This window comes from Opisthorchis viverrini (genome assembly GCF_000715545.1).
Source record: "Opisthorchis viverrini unplaced genomic scaffold opera_v5_129, whole genome shotgun sequence".
In the NCBI taxonomy this organism is placed as follows: Eukaryota; Metazoa; Platyhelminthes; class Trematoda; order Opisthorchiida; family Opisthorchiidae; genus Opisthorchis; species Opisthorchis viverrini.
Genome location: NW_008751783.1, coordinates 1,086,358 through 1,111,148, shown reverse-complemented (window position 1 = coordinate 1,111,148; position 24,791 = coordinate 1,086,358). Strand labels below are relative to the sequence as shown.

The 24,791-nt window shown below is 44.8% G+C and overlaps 1 protein-coding gene across 1 annotated transcript in view; it reads left to right on the top strand.

The window, feature by feature from the left end:
- Positions 1 to 268: 268 nt before the first annotated feature.
- Positions 269 to 24,791, top strand: part of T265_06260 (hypothetical protein) — a gene marked incomplete at both ends in the record, with an annotated part of 61,290 nt that continues 36,767 nt past the window's right edge. The window contains 8 exons of the mRNA XM_009171470.1: positions 269 to 810; positions 9,482 to 9,861; positions 13,082 to 13,536; positions 14,864 to 15,181; positions 16,749 to 16,844; positions 17,610 to 17,786; positions 20,543 to 20,808; positions 24,085 to 24,513. Of these exons, the coding sequence (XP_009169734.1) occupies positions 512 to 810; positions 9,482 to 9,861; positions 13,082 to 13,536; positions 14,864 to 15,181; positions 16,749 to 16,844; positions 17,610 to 17,786; positions 20,543 to 20,808; positions 24,085 to 24,513 (2,420 nt within the window). The remainder of the gene's footprint in view (positions 811 to 9,481; positions 9,862 to 13,081; positions 13,537 to 14,863; positions 15,182 to 16,748; positions 16,845 to 17,609; positions 17,787 to 20,542; positions 20,809 to 24,084; positions 24,514 to 24,791) is intronic.

Genomic DNA, 24,791 nt, shown 5'->3' with positions numbered 1-24,791 from the left:
AGGCATTACGAACTACTAACTAATTTCAACAAAGCGAGTCATATGCAACTTTCATATAAGATATTATTTGCGGATAAGTTTCTGTCCACGTAGTACGTTTTTATAAGGAATCGCATGTTCTTTTAAATGGTATGTCACAGCCGCAATATCTATGCTACTCCGCTGTATACGAATGCTGAATCTATGCTCTCATTTGAATTCAGACTGAACTCGCTGTATCAAAGTAACGCCCAAAGAACGAATTCCTTGACCTTGAAAAGGTTAACACATCTTATAAATTTGATGAGCGGCCACGATTATTCTTCACCTAGGTCCACTAAGTCGAACAATTCAGGAAACAATACTGATGAAGATGATCCGGTTGTTGCCATGATAAAGAAATCAGGTTGCTTGGAGGAACATTACGACGTTCTGCAGTGTATGTACGAAAATAAAGACTGGAGAGCCTGTCAAGACGTCCTTCACGTATTCAAAAGCTGTATGAACAAATCTAAGCTCAACTCAAACTGAGATGGAGTCTAAAGAAACGTACGCGTTGCGTGTCTGTGGCCCGATGATTGTTCAAAGCCTGGATCCAATGGACGTACTAGATAGTCTGTTCAGTGGAAAGTGGTTATCCATTGCGGAATACCAGCAAGTTTTCCGAATGTGTACAGGCGGAAATATAAGAGACGCATGCATAAAATTGTTGGATCTACTACGTTCTAGACCATCCGGTGCGTTTGAGTGCTTCGTAAAAGCTCTTGAGGCGGAAAACTCCTTCTTGGCACCGGAACTCCGTCGTCTCCAACAACAAGCTCCAGAGGGAAGGTAAGATGAGTGCTTTAGTGTTTTTGTATCAGATTCAGTTCGCCTTTATATGCTTCATCTCGACAATGAGATCCTATTTCGTCCAACTATTTCTAACATATTCGGGTGTGGGGGGTCGTCATGGTTGTTTATCGCACCAAAGTATTCCACTTCGGGATATTTGCGTAGTGAGGACGTCTTAGTTTGGGCCAGATGACAACCCGATTTAGCCCTCGAATTGCGAATTCTTAGTGGCCTTCAACGTCAACTCCTGTGTACGATGCCGGAGGTATTCTTTAATACAAGGAATAGTAACCAGACTACCTTTGCCGCTGACACATCGTGGTGAGTCGTGAGGGCCCTTTCGTTTATCATCTGGCGCTGATTTAAACGATGGGATAGGAATCGCTGCTAAAGCTTGAGATGACTGGCTGCTTTAGGGTCAGCATGGAGGCATAATATGAGGTGAGGTATAAAAAGTTTAAGTAAACTGCTTCAACGGTGGAAACTAGGTCTGCTGTGACCCGATGCTTGAGAGCTTATAGCATAAGGGCTGAGCATTGGTTGAAAAAGCTGAAATCTGGTTTGTGCATCCTACGTTTAACCAGTCGTCACACATCCTGGTGGGCTATTTTCCGCCTCCAGGAGTTAAAAACCAACTTACCCTCCGACTGAAGGATGTGACAAACATGCGAAAGCGTTTAAATTTCAGGAGGTTATTATCTTAGGTTCCATGATAGTTCGCTTCTTGTTATGTAATGCTGTGTGAAGAGTTTGCGAGTTCAGGCGCCGTGCTATTTCAACATGGACTTCTGAGAAATAACGCTTCTTGTAGACCCATGCGTTAGAACTTATGGTCTCATCCATCTTTCATTGACCTTAGCGCGACATTTACCTACCGGTCGGCGCTGATAACATCATGCGTTGCAAAACGAATCCTCAAGTTTTGATGCACCGTTCTTCTGCTCGCTGTTAATGTTCGTATGTTGAGGCAAGGAGGACACCAGGCCTCTGTTGCTTGTACACTGAACTAGCTTGGACGTGATACGTGCTGCGTGTCGTAAACGAAGCACGTGACCACTTCTGCGCAACTTGTGGGGTGTGGACGAGTCATTTCCGAAAACCATTCGACATGTTTTAGCTTCACTGATCCAGTATTTCCACCAGATTGGTCTTCACTGATCCAGTATTTCCACCAGATTGCGGGAATGCTCCGGACACATCGGTGGTCAGACGCTGAAAGTCTTCAGCGGACACGGACATTGGGGGCGAAATTAACCAAGTGGTTAGAGCGCGAATTGACTGACCGGAAGGTCTGTGGTTCGAACCCGACCTCTGCCTCTCGACTTCCCCTGTCTAGGCTTGGGCGACCTGGCAGTATCCCAGCCCTCGTGCCTCCTCCGTGTGGCATGGCAGCTAGGCACCGGAAGGGTGCCTAGCTGAACGATTATTATTATTATATTTATCAGCGGACACCGGCCAGGTTTCTGACTCAGCAATGTGGAGCGCCCAGCAGCATTGTGAACTCGACCACTGACAGATAAGCTAATATCACATCTGTGCCAAAGGTTGATGCAGGTTCACCAATACTACTCTGGCCTTCCCAATCCAGATGGATACATGATTTTTTGCGACACCACCGGGACTGATGCAGCTGTCCAGGTAGACGAATTTCTCTACCGCTTTAACCGGCTCATCCGCAAGCATGAGTTTGGGTTCGAGTTCACGCATTCTTGCACCGGCACCCTACAGGTGTGGAGAGCATGCCAAACTATGGGGCAGAATGATTTAGATTAGTTAATGTTGGTGAGCTTTCCATGATCAGGTTAATGATGGAGTCGAGAGGGAAAGTGAAAGAGGACAGCCTTGCCTGACACCACTTGATGTGGTAAACGCAGGCGAGGGTTTACTGTGGACCACGCTTGCGTGGGAGTTGGCACCTAGCGCCTTAAGAAGAGTCAAGGATTCATTGGGACCCAGTTCCCCATTGCCAATGCCATAGTCCCTGACGGTTTACGGAGTCAGAGGATTCTTTTAACTCAAGGAACACTGCCATTGTTGGTTACTGGAAGCAGTGTCGCTATTCGGGAATATTTCGGAAGATGAAAATGTGGCCGATGCATTCTCTTGCAGGACGAAATTCAGCCTGGTTTCCACATATCTGTTTCTCCCTGTATTCAGTTAGCCTTCGAATTAGGAGACCAAAGAGACCCTTCGATGGCACTGCGGTTTTCATACAGTTTTGACGTAACCCTTTTTGAAGATGGTGCCTGTCACTCTGAAGGCACTTTCCACACTATACTGCTTCAGTGAATTTTGTCAGATGCGTCACCTGGGATTTCCTGGCATCAGTCAGGACTAGCGATCTCGGTGGTATCCGGCGGACATTTGATCTTACTGGAGAAGTCGAAGAGATAGCGCTGAACACAGCTAGCGCTTCATCCACGTGCTCGTTGCTGGTACAGTATTGTGGAGAGTATTTAAGCTAACTCAGGTCGATACTGCTGAACCATAGTACTTCCGCGGAGATGGTGTGTGCATACGAGGGTCTGAAGGTAGTCAGACTGTCAGGCATGATAGAAATCAAGTTGTGTACCCCAGAAGGTATGTCATTCCTAAACTGTGGCTTCCAACTAGTGGCTGATCGTCACGTGCCCCAATCGGGTGATTGGATCGGGTAATTTGCAATTGACCGCTACCAAGTTATGCGATGGAACTGTTTGGGTTTGAAACTCGTGCTCGCTAGAAACAGTTGGTGATCAACATACAACCGGAGAGACGCTGTCCATTGTCTATGCCAAGAACTTTGACTCTGAATCGACCTCCCAGAATTGATTCCAAGGAGCTCAGGTGACCGACTATGGAATTCATATCACCCATAAGGAACACAATGTCAGTGCTTCTTACTTGACCAATGAGCCCGAATACTCTCGATGGAAAGTGTCGTTCTTAGGGTTAGAAATGCAGTACGTTGGGGCATATGCCAACATTACAGACATACACCGGTTTTATGTTGGGAGGCAGTCTGGTTGATTGGGCTTGATTGGGCTGGATAACCGAATGGCGCAAAAGATTGTTTACTGAAATGAAATACAGCAAGGCACGTTCAGCTGTGGGGCTGAGTGTGACAGTACGCCATATATTCCGAAACCCATCGCTTCTGGATCACCGGACACACAGAGAGTAAAATATAAAGTCTGAGTTCATCCATGGTGTTTTTAGGATGCATTATTACTCTTGGGTCTTGTGTGCATGTTTCAGAGACACATAAATTCTAATCGAATTTAAGGTCTGGGCAAACATCCTGTTTTCCAATTTGACACAGAGTATGGACGTTGGTAGCCCATATGTAGAAGGGGTCTTGCGCATCTATCAAGGTATAGTTTTGTTTCTCGTCTAATGTTAGTGGAGTGTATAATCTACATTACTCAGATAACTGACAGCGGAATAAACCAGCAACGTTTGCTCGTGTGGTGAGAAGGGGTTTAGGAGAGATTGGTGGACAAAGAACTGTGCGTGGAAATGATACCCTTAGGTTGCTCAGGCAATTGAAGAGGGTTTGGATGATGTTGTAGCTGTCTGGTAGCTGAGTTATTCATGAAGATTGATAGGGCTTATTCTTTCGCGTTTGATAGTCTAAGTACGGCAGTGAAGCATCAGTGCCAACAGTGATGTTGCTGTCTTTGATGATGATGATGAGTCTAAGTACTTGAATGGGAAATCACAAGAGAGGAGACAAAGGAGACCAGGTGAAGAGCAGCCATATTGAGGATGAACCAATGGAAGGCAGAGCCCTGCGGCTCGGTTGGCTACAACAGAGGGTAAATGAAGCCTTAGTGAAATATTATAAAACGTATAATTGTTAGGATCTGACCTTCCTAAGAGACGAGGAATCTTGCCTTGGGCCGTTGGCTCACAAATTTATCCTACAAAACAGTGGGCGGATGAATGGTTTTGTTCGGGGACCCTGCCCTTAGTTTCTGAGGTAAAAGTTTGATGCACGAGGCAGCAGGCACGAAGGGCTGATACCTGAATATTCTGACCTGTTCAGCTACAGGGGACTGACCTGAGATGAGGGCGCAAGGAATAAAGCATTACTGTGCACAAAGGGTGCCTTTTGGACAACATCAGACTTGTCGGTTCTTAAAGTATTTCGGCCGCATCCTGTAATGTGCCGGCGGTCATGTCCAACCATTAGGCGATCAGTGTACGCTTTTGGGGACCGACTTTACACAACCCGGAGGAAGGCAGCGCCGATGCCTCCATAAATATGGAGGCACACTCCCATTGTGGAGGACAGTACGACTTTGTCACAATGCAAGTACTCGTAGTACGGGGCGTCCCACTGCTTTTGTGCTGACTGCGCCCCGTTGTCTTTCCTGGCATAGTTGAACCTTGTGGAACGGAGTTTCAGCCAGTGTAGCCCACGGAGTCATTACAGCACCCAAGTTCGATTACCGTTTCAAGTTGGCAGCTTTAGGTCGGGGGATATCAGTCGTCGAACTTGACAATGCACGCGTCCGGGATGATCTGCGTCCCGGACTTTTCAAAGACGGTGTTGTCTTGGTGGGGAGTCCGGTGGCCTTGTTGCGGAAGATTTGGAAAGAATACGGATTGCCAGTGAGATAAGACGCCTCAACATAACCCTAATTCTCAGAATTGGCGGATACTATCGTGGCATTAACCTGGTAGCCTTGAAGTCTAGGGTGCTTGTTTGAATTGGTTTTTGTTTTATCGGTTACTCAGGTGAATCCTATTCGCTACCCAGTAATCACTTTGGGGACTGTTTCAGTATTTGGATGTTGTAACCAGCTGATGTCTGCTGTGCTGCAAAGACACCGGTGATCAAACACTTGAGGGCATTTCAGGTATTCAGACCGGAAAGGCCAAGTTTCGCGACCGTAGAGTAGAACTGCTGTCGCGGTGGTTTTGTAGATATGCCACCTTAGCCCCAGTCATATTCCGATTTCTAGCGCGAAGATGTCGCACTCTAAAGTATGACCTGTGTATGGCAGCCAAGTGTCATTGTTGAACACTGATGTTATGCTATCTATGCTGCTGTTGCTGGTGATGAAGAATGACCTTCAGAGGTATGCCAAAGTAGGAAAGTTTCCGATATTCTGTCGAAAGTAGTTTGTGCAGACGGGTTATCGTCAAATAACAGGACAGTGTCATGCTCATAGTCTAAGCCTACCAATCTCTCTCCGGAGACGACCTTGACATACAGGTTCCCGGTCTTCTAGGTAGTGCACTCTTTGATGGTGGCAAACCTGANAGGGACAACCTGCTGAACCCAACTGCTTGTTAGGAGATTTCTAATAGCTAATTGTAAACCGTAAAGTGACCGGTATTACGGGGATGCATGTCACGAAGGATGGCCACAAAGTTCGATGGCATTCTTCGTTGACCAGGTATCTGTAGAAAGGCCAGTCCATCCATTTGTTCGAAGGCTACTTTGTAACCTTTCGTGGCCTAATGACTTGTGCAACACAACCCGACAAATTATCGGACATAAGGTGAAAAGAGCTGTGCGCGCATACAGGAGATTGGGGGTTCAAAAGGTTAAGGAGGTAGAGATAGCGAACGCATCTGATAATGTGCCTAAACTATTCCAGCTGATATGCACGACGGTCCCCAAGAGGTTGTTGGTGACCGTAATAATCACCGACACTAACGGATCACCTGTCTTTAGGAAGGAAGAACGCCTGAATCGCTAGTCTGAAGATGAAACGACAAACCAACTGTCTACCCGAAGTTAGTCAGATTCCAGACACGCGATGCAGCCCTGAACAGTTGACTCGGCTGGTAGGTGTCAGTTGAACATGCTTCTCGCATCATTCAACTACCATAATTCGAATGGCTTTAGTATTCGTGAGAGCAGTTTTCCCTGGTTACCAACTGATAGCTTACGCTCCATTTGGTTCCGGGCTTGCTGCATTCGGCTTGCTTCCGCTTAGGAGAACCGGTGATCGGATCATTAGATGGGATGAACGAGGTTCTGAAGCTATAAACTGAGGCGGTCTGAAATATATCAATCAAATTTCATGGAAATTCGTTTCTGGCACCTCAAATGACTCAGTTTGACGGAAATCTCCTACGCTTTGATAATGAGTGTATTACTCCCTCATTTCGAAGTGTAATCTTGGCTTATAAAGTTGTCAAGGTACGCAAAATGAATGACCAAGTGAAACCCTCACTTTGAGGAATAAAAGGAACACAGTTGTTGCGCACTCGAATGATTGTGCAACAATTTAATCTTCTAACAATTTTAGTACATCAGCTAAAGCATTACAATTAGCTTTTAATCTTCTAACAATTTTAGTACATCAGCTAAAGCATTAGGAAACAATTAGCTTAACGAATAGCGAGTAAAAAGTTAAACACGTCAGTATATAACAACAGTTCGGCTGAAAATCCTGAAGTAAGACCGCACGTTACATGTCCGAAACGCACGTTGACAGGTGGCCACTCCTAACATTGCATTTAGAGTAGATTATAGCTCCTTGCCGTTGGGAAAGTTCGTAGTCTTGTCGTAAGAGTTGTGGCGCGTATACTCTAATGGTTACAGTAAATCTGTGACGACTGATTAGCTATAGTTTTGTGAAACTCGTTAAAGCTCTCGTATATGTCCGACTGGGTCAAAGCAGAACGCAAAAGTTCACCGCTGTGTGACTTGAGTTTATCGGGCCTATCAGTCCCATGGTGTTTTAAGATAACGGTGTATCCGTGCCTTTTTAGCTGGAAGAATTCGAACTGGTGCAACACGATCCGGTTCAAGCATGTGCTTGTAATTTCAGTTGATATGTTGAAACCATCTTGCCTAGTGGTATAAACGCCGGTTACTCCCATATATCAAATAGTACTTTTGACAACCTTAATGGTGAATGGTCTTTGAACGAAGTGGTACTTGACAGTGACCTTTTTTGTCGCCAGACATACAGATTGATGTAAACAGCAATTTATTTTCTCAAAACATTTCCCAGGCCAACAACTGCAAGTACTTCTGAAAGGAGGCTGGATATGGACTCCACTGATGACCACATGAGTGAAGGCCTCATGCAGACGAACTGAAGCTGCGGCAGTAGTCGAAACATAAGCCGACTGTTCAGAGTAGAGCGCCGATACAAATCCATTGAAACTGGACTTCTCCACAAGTCTTACAGATAGAGTCCCTAACTGGGATGATGTGCACGAAAAAATCGGGTAGACTGTGACAAGGCAAATGTAGGTGTATTAATAGATGGGTACAAAGGAGTTAGTTGTGGAGGAACAATAGTAGTGTGAAATTTTACGGTGGGATTTTTTGTGTGTATATGTATCAGACTGTTTACCTGCTATCTCAAAGCAGCCCGAAATAGCTCAGTGGTTAATGCGCGAACCTACTGATTGGTGGTTCGAACCCAACCCTGTTATCTCGACTGCGCCTGTCTAGGCTTTGGCAACCTGCTAGATTCTCAACCTTCTTGCTTCCTTCAGATAGCACAGCCGCTATACACTGGAGGGTGTTACGGCTAGACCATTATTTTTATTGTTAACTCTAAGGATTTAGCTCAATCAAACGCTGTACTCAGATTCAATGACGTCTTTGGCGGGTGGATTTGGGAAGTATTCCACTTGTAAACGCATTTCAAATGGCATCACCACAACTTTACTCGACTACTTAGCTTTTTTAAAGCTGCAGTCTTTAGGAAGGACATGAAGACTTCAAAAAACCTGTTCAAACTCTTGGCAGCCTCTTTTTAGTGCGGCCAGCGGATGCGCACATATTGCGTTTTGCGGTTTGATGTAAACGGCTTTAAGACTGTTTGTCGCTGAATTATAGTCAGTGTATGGGCAATAAGTTTGAATTCGGATCGAGACACAAATCTATTAGCAATAAGCATAAAATACTTTTACGTCGAGGGGGAACACTGAAGACCTGCAGGTTAGGTTAGGAAACCCCGGATGAACGCCAAATCTAATTACGTGAGCGATAAGTAAGTCAATATATGTGTAGTAAAAAAAAGCGCAAATGCAAGTGGAATGACAATTTAATGAAAGTCTACACTGGGCGAAGGTGAGTCTGTTATTAGGAAACTTCGGCCCAGCAGAGAAGCTCCTCTTCATGACTTTATGTTTTAAAATAGATTAACTGACGATTAACCTCTCACCAACATTTTATCGAGAGGACAGCCCGATCATGCGCAGTTTATCACTACGCGTTATTCAGGCATTTGATGGCAGGTGCTTGCAGAGCCAATCACTGGAAAGTGGAAATTACTGGGGAAATGATATAAAAAACCAGAGGATACCACACGATAAATTGCCGCTTGTGATCTGTCGAAGTTGTTGAAACCCAAGACTCATGATCTGCAACTCTGTTAACTGGCTTGCAGTGATTGGGGGTGTCCTAACCTCCCTTATTTATACTTTTGTCAGTGAAATTTCTTTTCTAATTACATTGGGAAAGTTACTCGGCGGGTGGGCGCAATTTGCAACGGAGCGCACTGTTCCAGAGGTCTCGACAGGCGTTAATTATCAACTAAACGCATCGCATCTTATTTTGCCTGGAATCTAACGTTCTGAATCTGACTGGCATCACCACCAGTGATCAGTGCCATTGCTTACTCTCGTTGTAGTAAAATAGCGTCTGACTCTGTTATTGACTTTCTTAAGCACCGTCACGCTGTCCGTTGTTTTCGATCCACCGCAGGCGCCGTGAGCACAGTCTATCCGATTTGAGGGAAACCCTTATCGATGGTGCTGTCCCGGATATACCGATTCAGCACGTATATCGACGCAAACTGGTCAACAATTTGGCTACATGCCTTCGAACGTTAGCCGGTCGTTTCCGTTTCAAACTCAGCACAGATAACGCAACCTCAGAATTCCTCAATCTCAGTCTCGATGTGAATGTACCGAATAAAGGTCGTGGAGTCCTACCACAGTTCACGGATTCACAACCGGAGTGGCAGCCCCCACCGACCAACTCGTGGCTTTTAGTTCATGGAATGGCTGGTTGTGGTAAAACAGCCTTGTGCGCCAGTGTACTACGTCGTAAATTGGAGTTATTGGCCGAATGCTTTCCCGCAGGTAAATTTTGTGTCCTTCCATTTTATTTCTCATTGGTCTCTTTTCTACGCAGTTTCAAAATTTCAGAAGTTCAGAATTGAATAACTTCATAAGTTCCACAGCCTCCCCCTTGAAGACGGATTGCTTGGTATTTCGGCACCGCTTGCGGAAGAATCCCACATCTGATGATCCGGATTTTGCTTGCCATCCGGTTCCCAAAGTCGCGATACGTTCGCACCATGCCTTATACTCCCGTTTCAATGATTGTCTGCCCTAAGCTCTGCAGTGGTAACGAATACAGAGAGGATGAGACGCAATAGAATGCCATTGCAAAGAAACCTCCGTTACAATTTGCATCTTTTTGAACTGTGACAAGTGCCGTGCGTACAGCTTTGCATCACAACAAAGTTTGTTACAAAGGACTTCATGTTACGATGAACTCAAAACCCGGTCCCGGTTAATTGTTGGTAGCGTAGTTCTAATGTGGTCCAACGGAAAATGTTATTCAGGATGAGCGTTAAGTGCGGTGGACACATTTTGATGGGACAAGAGAAACCGGCTATAAGTTTTGATCGAACGATTCAGGAAACAACGACAGACCATACCAAATGTCGCAATATTGATTCAGGTTAGGGTGAACCTGAAAGTTCCACTAATGTTGTTCGGAGAAAGCATTTGCGTGCTCGAGGTAGAACTGCAATCTTCTAGAGCCCCAGCCCCTGGTGTTCCACATTATCACATTGTAAAAGGTTGTGAGGCGAAATAGTTTTTTCGTGAATGCACGAAAAGACAGTCGAGAATGAATTGTCTTTATTTGGATATAAGTGTGGGTCTTTTCTGTCTGGATCATAACTTTCTCAGTTTCCACATGAAGTTCTCACTGTATGTCACCACAGTAATTGGCCAAGCAGTCCACATGCCAGAGCATTTCAAAGGTCCGGACGTCACCAAGTTATCAGCCTTATCAATTCAGTTGAAAGGATGAACAGACATCTAAAGCGGGGCGAGATACAACCGATCGAACGATAGTGTCAGTATACATATTGAGGTCAGTCAGGACGGCAGTAACATATTGGAGATTTCTAGTCAGACCAAGAAACATGTTCTTGGCTCTTTACACCTCAGCCGTACAAGCGGCAACAAAACCAGTGACCGTCCGTAATGGTGCATCTACCCACTGTAATCTTACGGAAGCAGTTATAGGGAGATGAACAGAGCTGAAAGTTGTCCGATGAAGAACACTCCTCATGGTGAAAGTTGAGTAGGCGGATTAATGTTGTTTGGAAACACAATCCGGATATTGGGTTTTAGTAGTTAAACGAGCTTTAGAACACCAAGCTGCAGAATATAGTGTAGGTTCTCTAATATGCACTGAGTTTGAGCAGGGTCTTCTTTCGCACTCCGTACCTCGCGTTGTACATATAGGCTGAGATTGTTGGTGGTTTTCAGCAGCTGTGGTAGGATTAGTGACTGGTAACAATACTACAGCAACAACAATATGTGTGTATCTAACAATATGTTTGCCATTGGTGTGTGGAAGTCAGCAGTTGAGTTATGTCAAACAGAAGGAAGTCAGCTTGTTCACACTCCAAACCGAAACTACAGTAGTTATTAGTGAACAGATGAATCAGGGTCGGAGACCTGTGCTTGATGAGTGATCGTACACTAGGGGAGTAGGATTTAACCAAAACAGAGTGCACATGCCCTCAAATCTTGTACACACAAATGGGACCAGAACTGCATTTTTCATAGTCTCTTTTGATGAGTAATAGACCAGCGTCCTTACCTCAACAACTAGGGTGATGAATCACATTCGGCTTTCATGAGGTGGGCGGTGAATTTCGTCGGTGTCGATTTGTACAACCTCTAGAGCATCAAGTGTGCTGTCCTGCCACTTTTGAAATTTCGAATCAGACGAAACATTTTTGGTTATCCTTATCTGCCTCCAAATCAACCCAGTACTGGTAACAATACTACAGCAACAACAATATGTGTGTATCTAACAATATGTTTGCCATTGGTGTGTGGAAGTCAGCAGTTGAGTTATGTCAAACAGAAGGAAGTCAGCTTGTTCACACTCCAAACCGAAACTACAGTAGTTATTAGTGAACAGATGAATCAGGGTCGGAGACCTGTGCTTGATGAGTGATCGTACACTAGGGGAGTAGGATTTAACCAAAACAGAGTGCACATGCCCTCAAATCTTGTACACACAAATGGGACCAGAACTGCATTTTTCATAGTCTCTTTTGATGAGTAATAGACCAGCGTCCTTACCTCAACAACTAGGGTGATGAATCACATTCGGCTTTCATGAGGTGGGCGGTGAATTTCGTCGGTGTCGATTTGTACAACCTCTAGAGCATCAAGTGTGCTGTCCTGCCACTTTTGAAATTTCGAATCAGACGAAACATTTTTGGTTATCCTTATCTGCCTCCAAATCAACCCAGTATTATTTCGGGCTGTTTTATCCCCTCCCCCCGCAATCAGTCATACTCGGGCGAGATGGCTCAGTGGTTCGAACCCGATCTCTGCCCTCTCGATTTCCCCTGTCTAGGCTTGGGCTACCTGGCAGTCACAATCAACTACCAAACCTAAATTTTATGCATTGTCAGATGTGATATAGACTAGTTTGCCATTTTCCCGTTTCCGGTAAGATTTGAGTTGCAATCACGACCTGATTTGGCCTGCATCAAGTGGTAGATCTTCCAGTACCCTCAATGTGAAACGTATGTTGTACATCCCACTGATGTAGTTGAAACCGCTGCACATTATAACAAGTTACTAAGCAGGTACCAAACATCTGTTTAGTCTGCTTGTTTTGTCAGTTTAGTTTGGCCTGTTTTTTTGTTCTGACATCCGTGTCACTGTCTGTTCGGCTGGAAGATATTTCTTCCATTGTATATGTCACAAACCTGTAAAACGTCTCTCAGAATACTTTAACCGCGAGGAGAGCAACGATCTTGGTATCAGTTGGACAAACTGTGAGCAGTCTGGCCTGTGACAACCTCACTTTGTTTTCGTACTAATGGTCGTGCAACAGGGGTATCCAAATATGGCTCTACTATTTCAGATGCGGATTCAGAGACGCAGTCAATGTTTGCTACCTGATAGGATCCTAACCAAATCAGTAATTACCATGTACATATAAGTTCACTTGGGATTTTGTTTCACTCCCAATCTAAAGTTTCGCTGTATCCTTTACTTTACGGGTCTGCGTCGTACGTTCTCGGTACTTCAGGTGTCATCTGGTTGGATGTCGGATCATTGAAGTCTCCACCACATTCCCCAGCAACGGCAGCCAATGCACCGTTCTCACTCACTACACAACTCATCTCTCTTGTTGACCGACTTGAACGTAAACTTTCTCCCTCTAATCGATATTCTGACGAGTTCCGTCAAATACAGAATACTCCTCCCAGATCCTTCAGTCCTCCATCTGTTGCACCAAATATTTCATCGTCGTCGACGCTTGACGAGTCCTTGGATCGTCTGAGGAGGGCGCTAATGCGGCGACAAAAACGAGCAACTTGGGGACCAGATGAAGAAGAATACTCCACGTCGTTATTACTGATTGTCTTGGATGACGTTTGGGACGTTCAAGTAGGACGTGCTCTTAGCAACATGCCAGCTGCTTTTCTGGTGACATCTAGAGATCGAAGTGTACTACAGCACGTTGAAACTCCCGTAGAACGGGTAAGTGTCTCACCTCTCACTAGGATTTCAAACGCCTCTGTACATCGTTCACTCTTTGTGCTCCACAGGCTTAACACTTGCTATTTGAATTTATTCCTTCATACATTATTACTTATGTGTTCGATGGAAACCCTTCGACAGTGCACTGTTGGGTGGACTGTGCCTAGTCATGTTATCATATCACATTCCAAATTACCTGCAGTTTGTACAGTGAAAACTCATGACATATTGGGGAAACCCATGACAGTTAGTTGGTAATTTATCTCATGCCACGTTTGCAAGAGCCTGATAACTGGTGTCAACGCCTAAGTGGTCCGCAGTTTGGATGAGCCTAAACATTCTTTGGCAATTTTTTACTTCCGCAAGATTATGACACAAATTTTTGACCGGATTGCCCATTTTTCCGAGTCCGTTCACACCATCGCACGGACATTATTTATGCTTGGTAAGCGTAGGTAACTGCACTCCTCATCAGTTGCTTTTCTCAATCTATTCATTTCTGATTCCTTTTTGGCTTTTTTTGGAATTCGGTGCCTGCCATGCCACCAGAGGAAAGCACGAGGGCTGGTATAATGCCAGGTTGCCCAAGCCTAGACAGGGGAAGTCGAGTGGCAGAGGTCGGGTTCGAACCACGGACCTTCCGGTCAGTAAATTCGTGCTCTAACCACTTGGTCCATCTCGCCCAATTGGAATTAGGATATTTACGCTGTTCGGATGAGGATCTATATTAAAAATTTCCTCACTTGTTTGGTTGAAAGTCACTAATCCCGAAGCCACTAATCCCGCAGCGCCTAGACCCAAAACAGAGCTCAACAAAACACTGACAGGCAATTGTTGCATTCGGCATCATCAACATCCGCTTTCCAGTCATATATCCTTTGCGAGTTGATCACGTTAATAGTAAGGGAACACCACCCTTTCGCTTTATCCTTTAAAAGACACCAATGATTATCACCAATGACAGTGGCGCACAAAAGTCCGAATGGTCATCTTACATCCACTCATCTTTTGCTACTCCATGCTCGCGAATTTCATATTGTTTCGTCAATGGTTTTCGTTAGATTAACTCTTTTCTTGCGTTTCATAGGAGATTGTTTTTTGCTGTAGACGGGTCCAACACTTCATGACTGCCAGGTTTTGTTTGCGCCTTTTGAAATTTCCCCTAGTGTAATTTGGGCACGAAAACGTGTCCCTCCTATATCTCAAAGTCTAATGGTCTGCCTACCTGCTGCTTAGTGTCAAGGTTGGATTTAGACCAAGTGAACTTGGATCTGTCATTCTGGGAATCCGATCACCTATCAAAGCATATTACTTTTTCATATTTCAGTTTTCCTTGTACGAGGGACTCCTTGAGGATGAGGTTGCAGAATTGCTTTCGAATTGGACTGACTTACCTGTGAATCGTTTTCTACCCCCGCCGGTCAGTACGCACATTGTTCACGACCCCGGACATTCAAGTCTGTACCATCTTGCCCGACAGTGTCACGGATCCCCATTTGCGGTCATGTTGCTGGGTTATCTACTTCGTGAACAGTACCATCGTCTTTCCGACTACATGCACGACCCTACAGGCTGTGGTGTACCCGTTCTCAACTGGGCCATGATCCGCCGTCCAAGTGCATACGGTTACGAGACACTATTCGCGGTAAGATCACCGGAGTTTGCCAATGGTTTTGTGGTGTCCTTCTGATTTTGGTACATCTGCGTTCGAAGACGAATAAGATGTTTTGGTTTTCGAATGCCGCGCGTTATTCAAGCTAATTGTGTGGTAGCCCGTTGTATGGCCACTCACAGTTTTTCTGCCACTGCCATCTCGACAGCCGTCTTGTTACATTGACTAGGAACCAGTTATTATGCATTACCTCTTGATAGTTTTGCGCGATCGACCTCGGAGAATCGTGAATCGGCGGCCTGTGGTGCGGCACGCGTGACTCTCTGTCTTCGCTGTGATAGCCTGGATTTTACGTCAACTACTTGGTACTCGCATCCCAACCATGTCCAAATGTCCTACAAGGGATTTAACCTTTGGACTTCTTGACGGCTAACCCAGTTAGGAAATAAGTATCCGTGCTTTGACTGGTCCGACAGTATACCTCATCGATTGAACCATGAAATAACATTCCAACAAATTCGTTTTTTCTGTATCTATATCCAATTACTTGTTTGCCCCCTAAACTGAAATCCCATCTACAGTTTACGTCAAGCTCTTTGAATCAATTTCTTTTTAGATCAGAATATTAGCTTCAGTTGAACTTCAAAAAATCCCCAGCTGGGGTCACAGCTCAGATGCATATGCATCTCAGTTCATTCCTTCAATGCCTTTCTCGCCAGTCAGTGCTAAAAGTTTGACCCTTTTGAAGACGTTGAATACAGCTGTCTCATTTTCCGAGAGTCGTCACTGTTCCAACAACTTTCCTGATACTACTTTCCACCTGTGAAACTCCCAACTACGGATCCATGAAGCTGTTCATGCTTGACAGCGTCCTCACTGTGGAACATCCTGTTGGCATGTCTCGGAATCGAGCTACTGTTTTAGTTTGTTACACCAACCCTGAACCAACTGACGGTCAAAACGTTTGACGGCTGCGCTCATCCACACTCATGCTTTACAGGTTTCACCTGCTTGTTCGAATGGCACAACTGCTTCCTAATAGGTGGCATATTTGAGACTTCGGGAATCTAGGTTCGAAATGTTTCAGCGGCAGTAACCCTACGGGGACGAGCACAAATACCTCTGTACGTCAGGTCAGCGTTATTTCTCTTTTGATTGTAGTTATTTGAGTTTTCTTCTCTTTGTGTATTACCCAATAAACTTATCAGAAAACGCGTCATTCCCCAGAACTTTCTAGTCTGTCCTCAGAGCAGATTTATGGTGGGCACGTATCAGATTTCGTCTCCATTTTACTATAGTGATTCGAGTTAAGTTTATCGATTATCAGGACCACGTGGAATCACGGTATAGAAATTCTCGGGGAACCGTTCTAACGTCGCCGAAGACCAAATTGAAAAGAACGGGTAGTTGATTCGCTTGAGGTGTAATAAATGGAGGGATGAGCCCAATTGGATTGCGGTTAGAAAGAATCTATTTTGTTTCAGGCCGTTTCATTTTTATTTGGCCATATTCTGCTGTGGAGTCATTCCGTTCTCGTTATGTTTCAATACCAGTGGTGATTACAAAATGCTATCTCTGTCTCTTTTTATTTTTCCTGAAGGCTATTGACAAAAGTTTGATTCATCTCTCTCCGGAATGTCAGGATTTTTACCGTCAGCTCGTTATTTTCGATTCGAACATTGTGCTCACTCCCAAGGTAAGTTTGTTGTTCATCCTTGCTTAGGGCTAATGCGAGTCACAAGCTGCTAGCCACAAGTTATGAGGTTGGAATCCATTCACTGGCTTAGGTAACCTGATGACATCTTAGCTTTCATATTTTCTTCGTAAATGTTGCTAGCCGCAAGCAGACAACCATTTGTATGTATAACACGCGAGTTTATATCGATACTTTATCCTTATATGTCATGTTTCTGATTTAATAGGTTGAAGAATAAGGCATATTGCTTCTTCCTGGCAACAGATGAACATCCACAGAGTCCCCGAGTACTAGTTATTCTGTTCAAAGTGTCGGCACTTCGGTTTAGCGGTAGAGTATCAGTTCATTCACCGCCAGTTCTATGGGTTTGCAATCAGTATTCTATCAGAGTTAGAGAATGGTATCCCTGTCTAGGCTCAAGCAACCTGGCAGTATCCCAGCCCTCGTGCTTCCTTCGGGTGGCATGGCAGCTAGGCTCCGAAAGGGTGTTACAGTTGAACGATCACTATTATTTTATTTAGAGAGTGTTATAAAGGTAATTAAGTTCCTACACAGTCCATTTGTCGGGACACTCGTACATTAATCAAACTGTACGTTTGTCTTCACTGGCTAACCAGTCATAAATTTGCCAGTCGTTGAATAGGCTCTTCAGCCCCTCCAATCGGAGGAAGTGGACCATCATCCGTGAGTATGTACTATTTCGTGATGTTGATTGTAATGCCGACGTATGTCGCCCTTTCCATATTATGACACTTTTGTTCCAAGGTTGCCGGCATACTGTGGGATACTACTGATGACAATGCGGAGCGTATCCTAGGAGAATTCGTCCGATTCTCTTTGGCCATCCGGTTGTGGGTTCAGTATTCCGATTGTTTCGGATACCTTATCCCCTCAATACAACTGGACCTGCTGAAGATATCCACAAACATGATCAAGCAAGCAGTGAGTTTCCATTGTTTATCTTCTACCCCTTCATCAGCGACACCTGATCAAACAATCCGGATTTTGGATATTTTGACCTCAACACGCCATCTCTCTCTCTATCTCAACAGTAAACAACCTTAGAAACAATAGTGCGTGTCGGGCCGATTTGCCTGTAACCCTTACCCTCACCGTTGCAAATGAACAAATCTGCTCATTTGATTTTGCTTTCATGGACCCAAGATTCCCTACGTCCAGAGAGGCACGACACTACTGTTATTAGTTATCGTTGGCTCCTATCCATTGAATGTTGGTGGCAGGTGAAGTGACTTAATGTCAGTCATATCCCATTTCTCGATAGAAACTCAAAGGACTTCCGGGCACACAAACGGACGTCTGTTGGATGGCTTTTTGAGAAATATATGCTTAATACTATTCTTGTTTCAAACAGCTTAGGTTCTCCGTAAAGCAGTAGTTATCGGTAATCATAGTTACTAAGAGGGACAAAGTTAGTATTACTCCTGTCTTTGGATGAGAACCTAGCTGGAAGTCCATGACTGGTCTGGGAGCTGCTATTTTTTCTCCGGCCAGAGTAAAATAGACTAGTCGCCCTTTTACTTTCCCGTTTACCTTTATCTTTTATTTAGTTTAACAGTAGTCGCGTAAGCACTTTCCTTTTGGGTTTCTACTGTGCATCTCTTTGATAGTTGACCAAATTTGGGTCATAGGTGCGGACGTATGCTACCGTTTGTCGATCAATCAATCTGCGCTACAAAATGGCTGATGAATTCTTCACTGGATCCTTGATTGGGTTCAGGTCTCGGAACTAAGATTTCCTGACCAGAGGATGAATTATCCCACGAGGTTGAAGTTTGCGCCTCTGGTCACGCTAGGGTATAATCTCAAGACAGGACTTCCAATTGAGTTCTCGCCGTTTTGGTCACAGTTGTTCTCACTGGAAAGGTGTCCAGCCTTCAGTGATTTTATACATAATTCAGCCAAACATTTTGTAAAGCGTAGAGTGATACCACAAGGTTGGAAGGGATCAAATGGATGTCTCGTGCGTTCAACAGAGCCGATTTTTGAGATTGACAAATTTTTATTTGTCTATATGGTCACCTCACTCCCTGGTCTACCACGGAATTTACTCTCACACGAAATGTTACGGGATGCTTTGGCCAACCGACGCCAATTCAGCTTGCGTGTTAAGAGTCAAAGCACTCCAGTGTACACTGTGCTGCCATATGGGTCAAGGTGCGGAGCTCTGCGTGCCGAGGAGAGTGAATCTCTGAGACGTTCTGAGATTCTGATGGAAACATCCGGTTATCAAAGCTCAGCAGTGTCGTATCATTTTTGCAGAACAGATTTCATACGCGACAGATTGTGCTGGCTTCGATGACCACCGGAATGACTTGCCCGGGAGCCCTTCTCACCCAGCTATTTGTTCGTATTTGTGTGCTGTTTAAGGTAAATAATAGTTCGGCAGGGGCACATGTACGTCATAATGAGGAAACATCCACAGTATTGAATGTTGTTTTTCTTAGAAGCGGGTCTTGACATATCATTGGTTAGACATACTGACAGACAGTGCACAGTCGAGTGCCCGCTGAATACCGCAATTAATGGCTGCTCTGTTTTGATCTTCACACCTTTAATACACCATGTCCACTGTGTGGTCACTGCTGTTGACTATCCAAAGATTTCAGTCTTCATCTCCAGTGTGCAGCTTCACTCGCGTTTCCAACAACGGTGGGTTCAACTGTGGCAGATAGAACGACTGCACAACATGTATAAGGTTCATACCAGGAGACTAAGAGAATCTACAACTAAGCTGGAGCCATGCTGTTTTCGAAGGCACCCTCGTCAGGGATCCTTGTAACGTTTTTGTATCGCGCATCTGCCATATTCACCGGTAAAAAATATCAGAGCTGAGATTTAGTTGAACTGGGAATTGGAGCAGTTGAGGCAAATCCAAGCCAAAATGATGCTAGACTTCACAAGACCGTGACAGCTGGCTGTTAGTTTGTTCACCGCGCTGCGCAATCCGATTGCAAACTTTTTATCGCCAGTTAAAGTAACATCATCAGTTCGTTTTGAATGGTAATGCCTTATGGTCAGAAGTGCCAGTCTTAGCACACTTCCACTCACAACACACGGGCGAGATGGCCCAAGCGGTTAGAGCGCGAATTTACGGACCGGAAGGTCCGTGGTTCGAATCCGACCTCCGCCTCTCGAATTTCCCTGTCTAGGCTTGGGCAACTTGGCAGTATCCCAGCGATGGTGCTTCCTTCGTGTGGCATGGCAGCTAGGCACCGGAAGGGTGCTACAGCTGAACGCTTTTTTACAACGCGCGGATGATGTCACTGCAACTGGTAATGAAACGTTTACAACCAGAATGCCCAGCTCAGCGAACATACCACTGGCCATTATTGCAATTTGAGCTGCCAATATTCTCTCCGGTCGCGAAGCCTCGACAGGTGGTGAGATCGTTGCAACAGATAAGCTGAGCAGCTGGCATCGACGAAGTGGATACGGATCCTGTTAGAATTGACCGGATAGGTTCATGTATAGCTGAAGGCGCTTGTCATTGCCGTGCAGCATTTAGCTCAAAACCTCTGTGCTTTGTCATTCGGCCTATTCCTATTTCATCGTCTCTCCAGATTCGTTTGTAGGCTACATGGTTCCAGCAAAAAAAACTTGGCACCTCTTCTGCTGTTTCATCTGTCAGCTCTACTCTCATACTTCGACTTTTGTCACAATCCGTTCCTCTCACACAGGCATATCACGCTCAGTTTTTCAATAACTATGAGAAGTACTGCTCCCGTCGTTGGTGGCATCTCGTTTCCACAGGGGAGCACATTTATTTCTGGCATCAGGCCACTGAGCACGTGTACAAATCTGGACGTTTGGACAAGCTGGTAGATTTGATGACCAACTTGGAGTTCCTGCGGGGTCGTCTAGCTGTGGTCGGTGCGAGTCCAATCATTGCAGAATTCGATCGATATCGGGCGGTGTTTTTCACTTTGGATCGTATGGATGATTGGTGAGTAAATTCCATGACAGTTCCTCGGTAGTATTACTTGCAGGTGTATGTACACTCACACTTATAAGGTTACCCCCTCATCCTCCTCAGTCGAATAGTTTTGATTTCCGCAAGCCCTAAGGCCGATTCTTTTCGTAACCTCCATTGATTTTGAGGATCACTAAGATTAGTAGATCAGATAATGTCAGCTAGGGTTCCCTGAGTCTTATCAAGTTAATTACAATCGGCCGTGCAAAAGAGCCAACGCAACTAATCAGGTTGACCACTATTCATAGATAAGGGGTTTTATTGCTGTGAACAGCAGAACTCCATGAACTTGAAAACACAGTCACATCATTGCCTACTAATCTGCTTCCTGCATACTCAATTAACAAAAAATGTTGTCAACCATGACTGATCCTGTGTTTCCTGTTCATCATATATACTTGGTGAAGCGTTACACAATGGTTTCATGTTTAATTAATAGTCCGGAATCAACGGGCTTCATCGTACTGCTAAATGCTCATAAGCTGTGCCTAAAAATCGGTGATGTGCAAGCTATGTTGGTGTGCTGGTTCACTTCACCAGACCGCCTACGCACCATTACTCACTATTCAGTGGATCACGAACACAGTTTGTTCTAATTAATCGACAGTAATCACATGGCTGTCTTGCCGAATTAATAATGTTTCCCGGTAACAGAGAACTTTGACCAGGGTTTTCGTATCAGGGATTGACAAGGGTTAGATTAACACAAAAAGTCGCCAATAGAATTCCATTGTGAATAGTTAGGTGACCGAGTGCTGTTCAAGAAGCTTGTTGTATCCGGAGGATAGTTGTGCCAACCCACCAACCTATCCCTGCGCACCACTATGCTCGCTACCAGCGCACTGATGATATCACCTCGATTGGTGTTGAAACGTTTGCAATCAAATTGCCCAACTCAGTGAACAAACCAACAACCATTTTTTGCCATAGTGCTGATACCCACTAATGCTGTATTACTGCTGATGTTGTGGTGATGGTGATGGGTACTAATTAAAGTCACGGCCGTCTCCTCGATACAGAAAACCGATGGTATAGCAGCCCTGTAAAGGACCGAACGTTCTTTTCACCCTCTTCTGTTGTGGTGATGGTGATGGGTACGACCGTCTCCTCGATACAGAAAACCGATGGTATAGCAGCCCTGTAAAGGACCGAACGTTCTTTTTCACCCTCTTCGGAACAACAGCGCAGCCCAAGCAGATCACCGGAGGTCCTTTCAAAAGGAGCACAAGGCCCGATTAAATGTTATACCACGTTCCAACCATACTAAGACTTTGGAGTCTCATTTACATTCAGTTACGGAATAGACAGTCGACAGACTCCTTGAATTCAAAACATGATGCCGAGACTGAAGAACTTATCATTACCGAACGTTTATGCGAGGCTATAGTCCACATCCTTCAAGCCGTTTTCTCCATCTCCGTATGTTGGATAGGTAATCCCATTACATGTAATGCAGACGTAGAAGGGAGTGTTTGGAGGATGCAAGTGGGCCCTGAATCTCTTGCTTGTTGGACAGGTGTTCCACGAGTTGCGCTATCAAGTGCGCCCCACTTAGATCTTGCGGCACCTTCTAGTGAATACCCATTGCCAGTATGTTCATTTCACCGGCAACCAAAAACCACCATTTTTGCGCGAGATTCCTTATGTCCAGACCGCCGATCATTCCCGTGATCTCTAGTGTTCACCTTCGAGGAATCTCTTAGCAGTTCCAAGGTGGAAGTCCGGTAGTTTTCGCGGTAGTTTATCTTAGTGAAGGGTCTCAGGTTCGATTCCCACCCTTTTCCATCCATTTCATCCCTCTACCAACACAAGTTTGTCGTTCCGACAGAAGAGCATCAACTTTGCTGAGTTTGGATATTCTTTGTATTAGCCTAATAGATGATTTAGGAAAATGGCGAGAAACTTTTAGTTTGTGTCCAGTCTTATTAGTGGTTGGCTGGAGAAAGTAATCGGCTTTTTCTATGTTTTCGTCCTTGTCGCAGTATGATTTTGGGTGGTGTGGAAACTCTAAATGGTGAACTTCTTACCTCCAAATGATCGCCATAATATATCTCGTTTTTAGCAATCTTCTAGTAGCATGCACCATAAAAGTAGTAAGAAGGAAGCACTGCATTTTTTCTCGTTGCGTTTAAAAATATTGATTCACCGAACACAAGCATTCTACACACCCTACATGCCGTGGACTAGTACTACATTGTAGCTTCCTGGAATTAGGGTTGAGCAAATAACTGAACGTTGTGCGCATGAAACTGAAAGTCCCCTATTCTCTGATTGTTGCTCAACCATGCATTCTTGTCCATGTTCTTCCGGTTCCGGTCTTTTTGTTTTCATTTCCCTCCTTTTCATCTTCATGAATGGAGTCAATTCCGGCCATTTTCCACTCTTTTTGCATTGTTGTCCGATTTTTACGTAAACGTTTTCATGAACGTTAACCATGTACGGTGGTTGGTAACCTTCCCTTTACTTGGTGAGAGTGTGGGAGATGAAAACTTGTGCATTTGATGATGTATGTAAAGGATGAAATAGCACTTCCCCAGGGCTGCTGCCCTGTGTATGTTCTCAGATGCCTGTATGTCTGTGGTTGTGTAACTCGGCCGCATCTCTCGGTTTTTGAAAACATTGGTGGTCTCTACACAGGAAAATGGCAATTGCTAACACTACTGCATTTATTCTCCCTGTGTTTCACGGTTTAACCTCACCACGACCGTTTCCACTCCATATTTGGTTGGTTGAAAAATATTTTCCGGGAAAGTCGATAAACCTTGTTAAGACATCGTAATTAAGGGTAGATCGTAATTGGTTGATTGTGAGTGACTTTTTGCACAAGCCTAGTCCATTATTTTTTTCGGCCGGGCAATTATTCGTAAAGACGAATGGGCGGATTTCTGGAAGCTTGATTTGTAAAACGGTGGAGAGCGTATTATAGCATTGTAGACGGGTTTTTGATAACGGATAGTATCACCTCGACTGGTGACAAGGTGCCAAGCTAGCCGAATAGACTAGTGGCCACCTGATCAACCGGTGGTGTGGGCACCCGAACTACAAATATACCGGTACCTTTCCAACAGTATTGTAAGACCTACTCGGTGAACGTATACCGATACAGGCTCTTGATCGAGCTCATCTAGGACTTCGGTAATCTGAATCAAGTTCAACTAATCTAACATTAATACTTTACCAAACTGCCTTTCTCACATGCTGTTCAGCTGTTATGTTTGTATTTGTGTCTTCCACTCTTCTTCCATCTAGGCACGCATACTTGCGCTTCATTCAAACTAACGCTTACTTTGTCATCGACCCCAACTCCTCACGGCCTACAATGAGAGGGCGTTCACCGTACCGGAAAGACACCCGTTCGGCTTCTCAATGGAGCCTAGAGTCCTCTTCTCCAGTTCTCCAGACTGACTCAGTTCGTGGGCCTTATCAAGTGAAAAAAACGGAGACCACAGCGGCCGCCCGACCGGCTGCCTCACAAGCTCCCAAAGGACTTGATTTGATACAGTTGGGTCTTGGACTACCTCAGAACAGTCCGGTCTTTCAGCAAGCAGTCTCCTGGCTACTGAGGCAGCACCAACTAGCAGATGGAAAGTGGACGGAAAATGGTGATGCGACTCCCACGGACCTAAGCACATCATCCTTCAAGCAATCTCTTGTTTCCGAGTATTACTGGTTCTGGTGGTGAGTCCGCTACAGATTTCACATCCCCCCACCGATATCACAAATGTTTGCTTCAGACAAGTTGTTTTGGTCTGTCTGGTAAACATCTATTGATGTTGTCTTTTTGGCTAGAAGTCTTCTTGAGGATGGTTTTGAAAGTGTCTGGGTAAGCCAACTGTTGCCGATTAGTCAGTCCTGCTTCTGAGAACCTTCATTCTTTTTCGAAGTTTATCCTAAACAACTCGGTTTCTTCCCCTAGATCTTTATATCTTCATTCCTTATTTTTCTCGTCGGAAGAT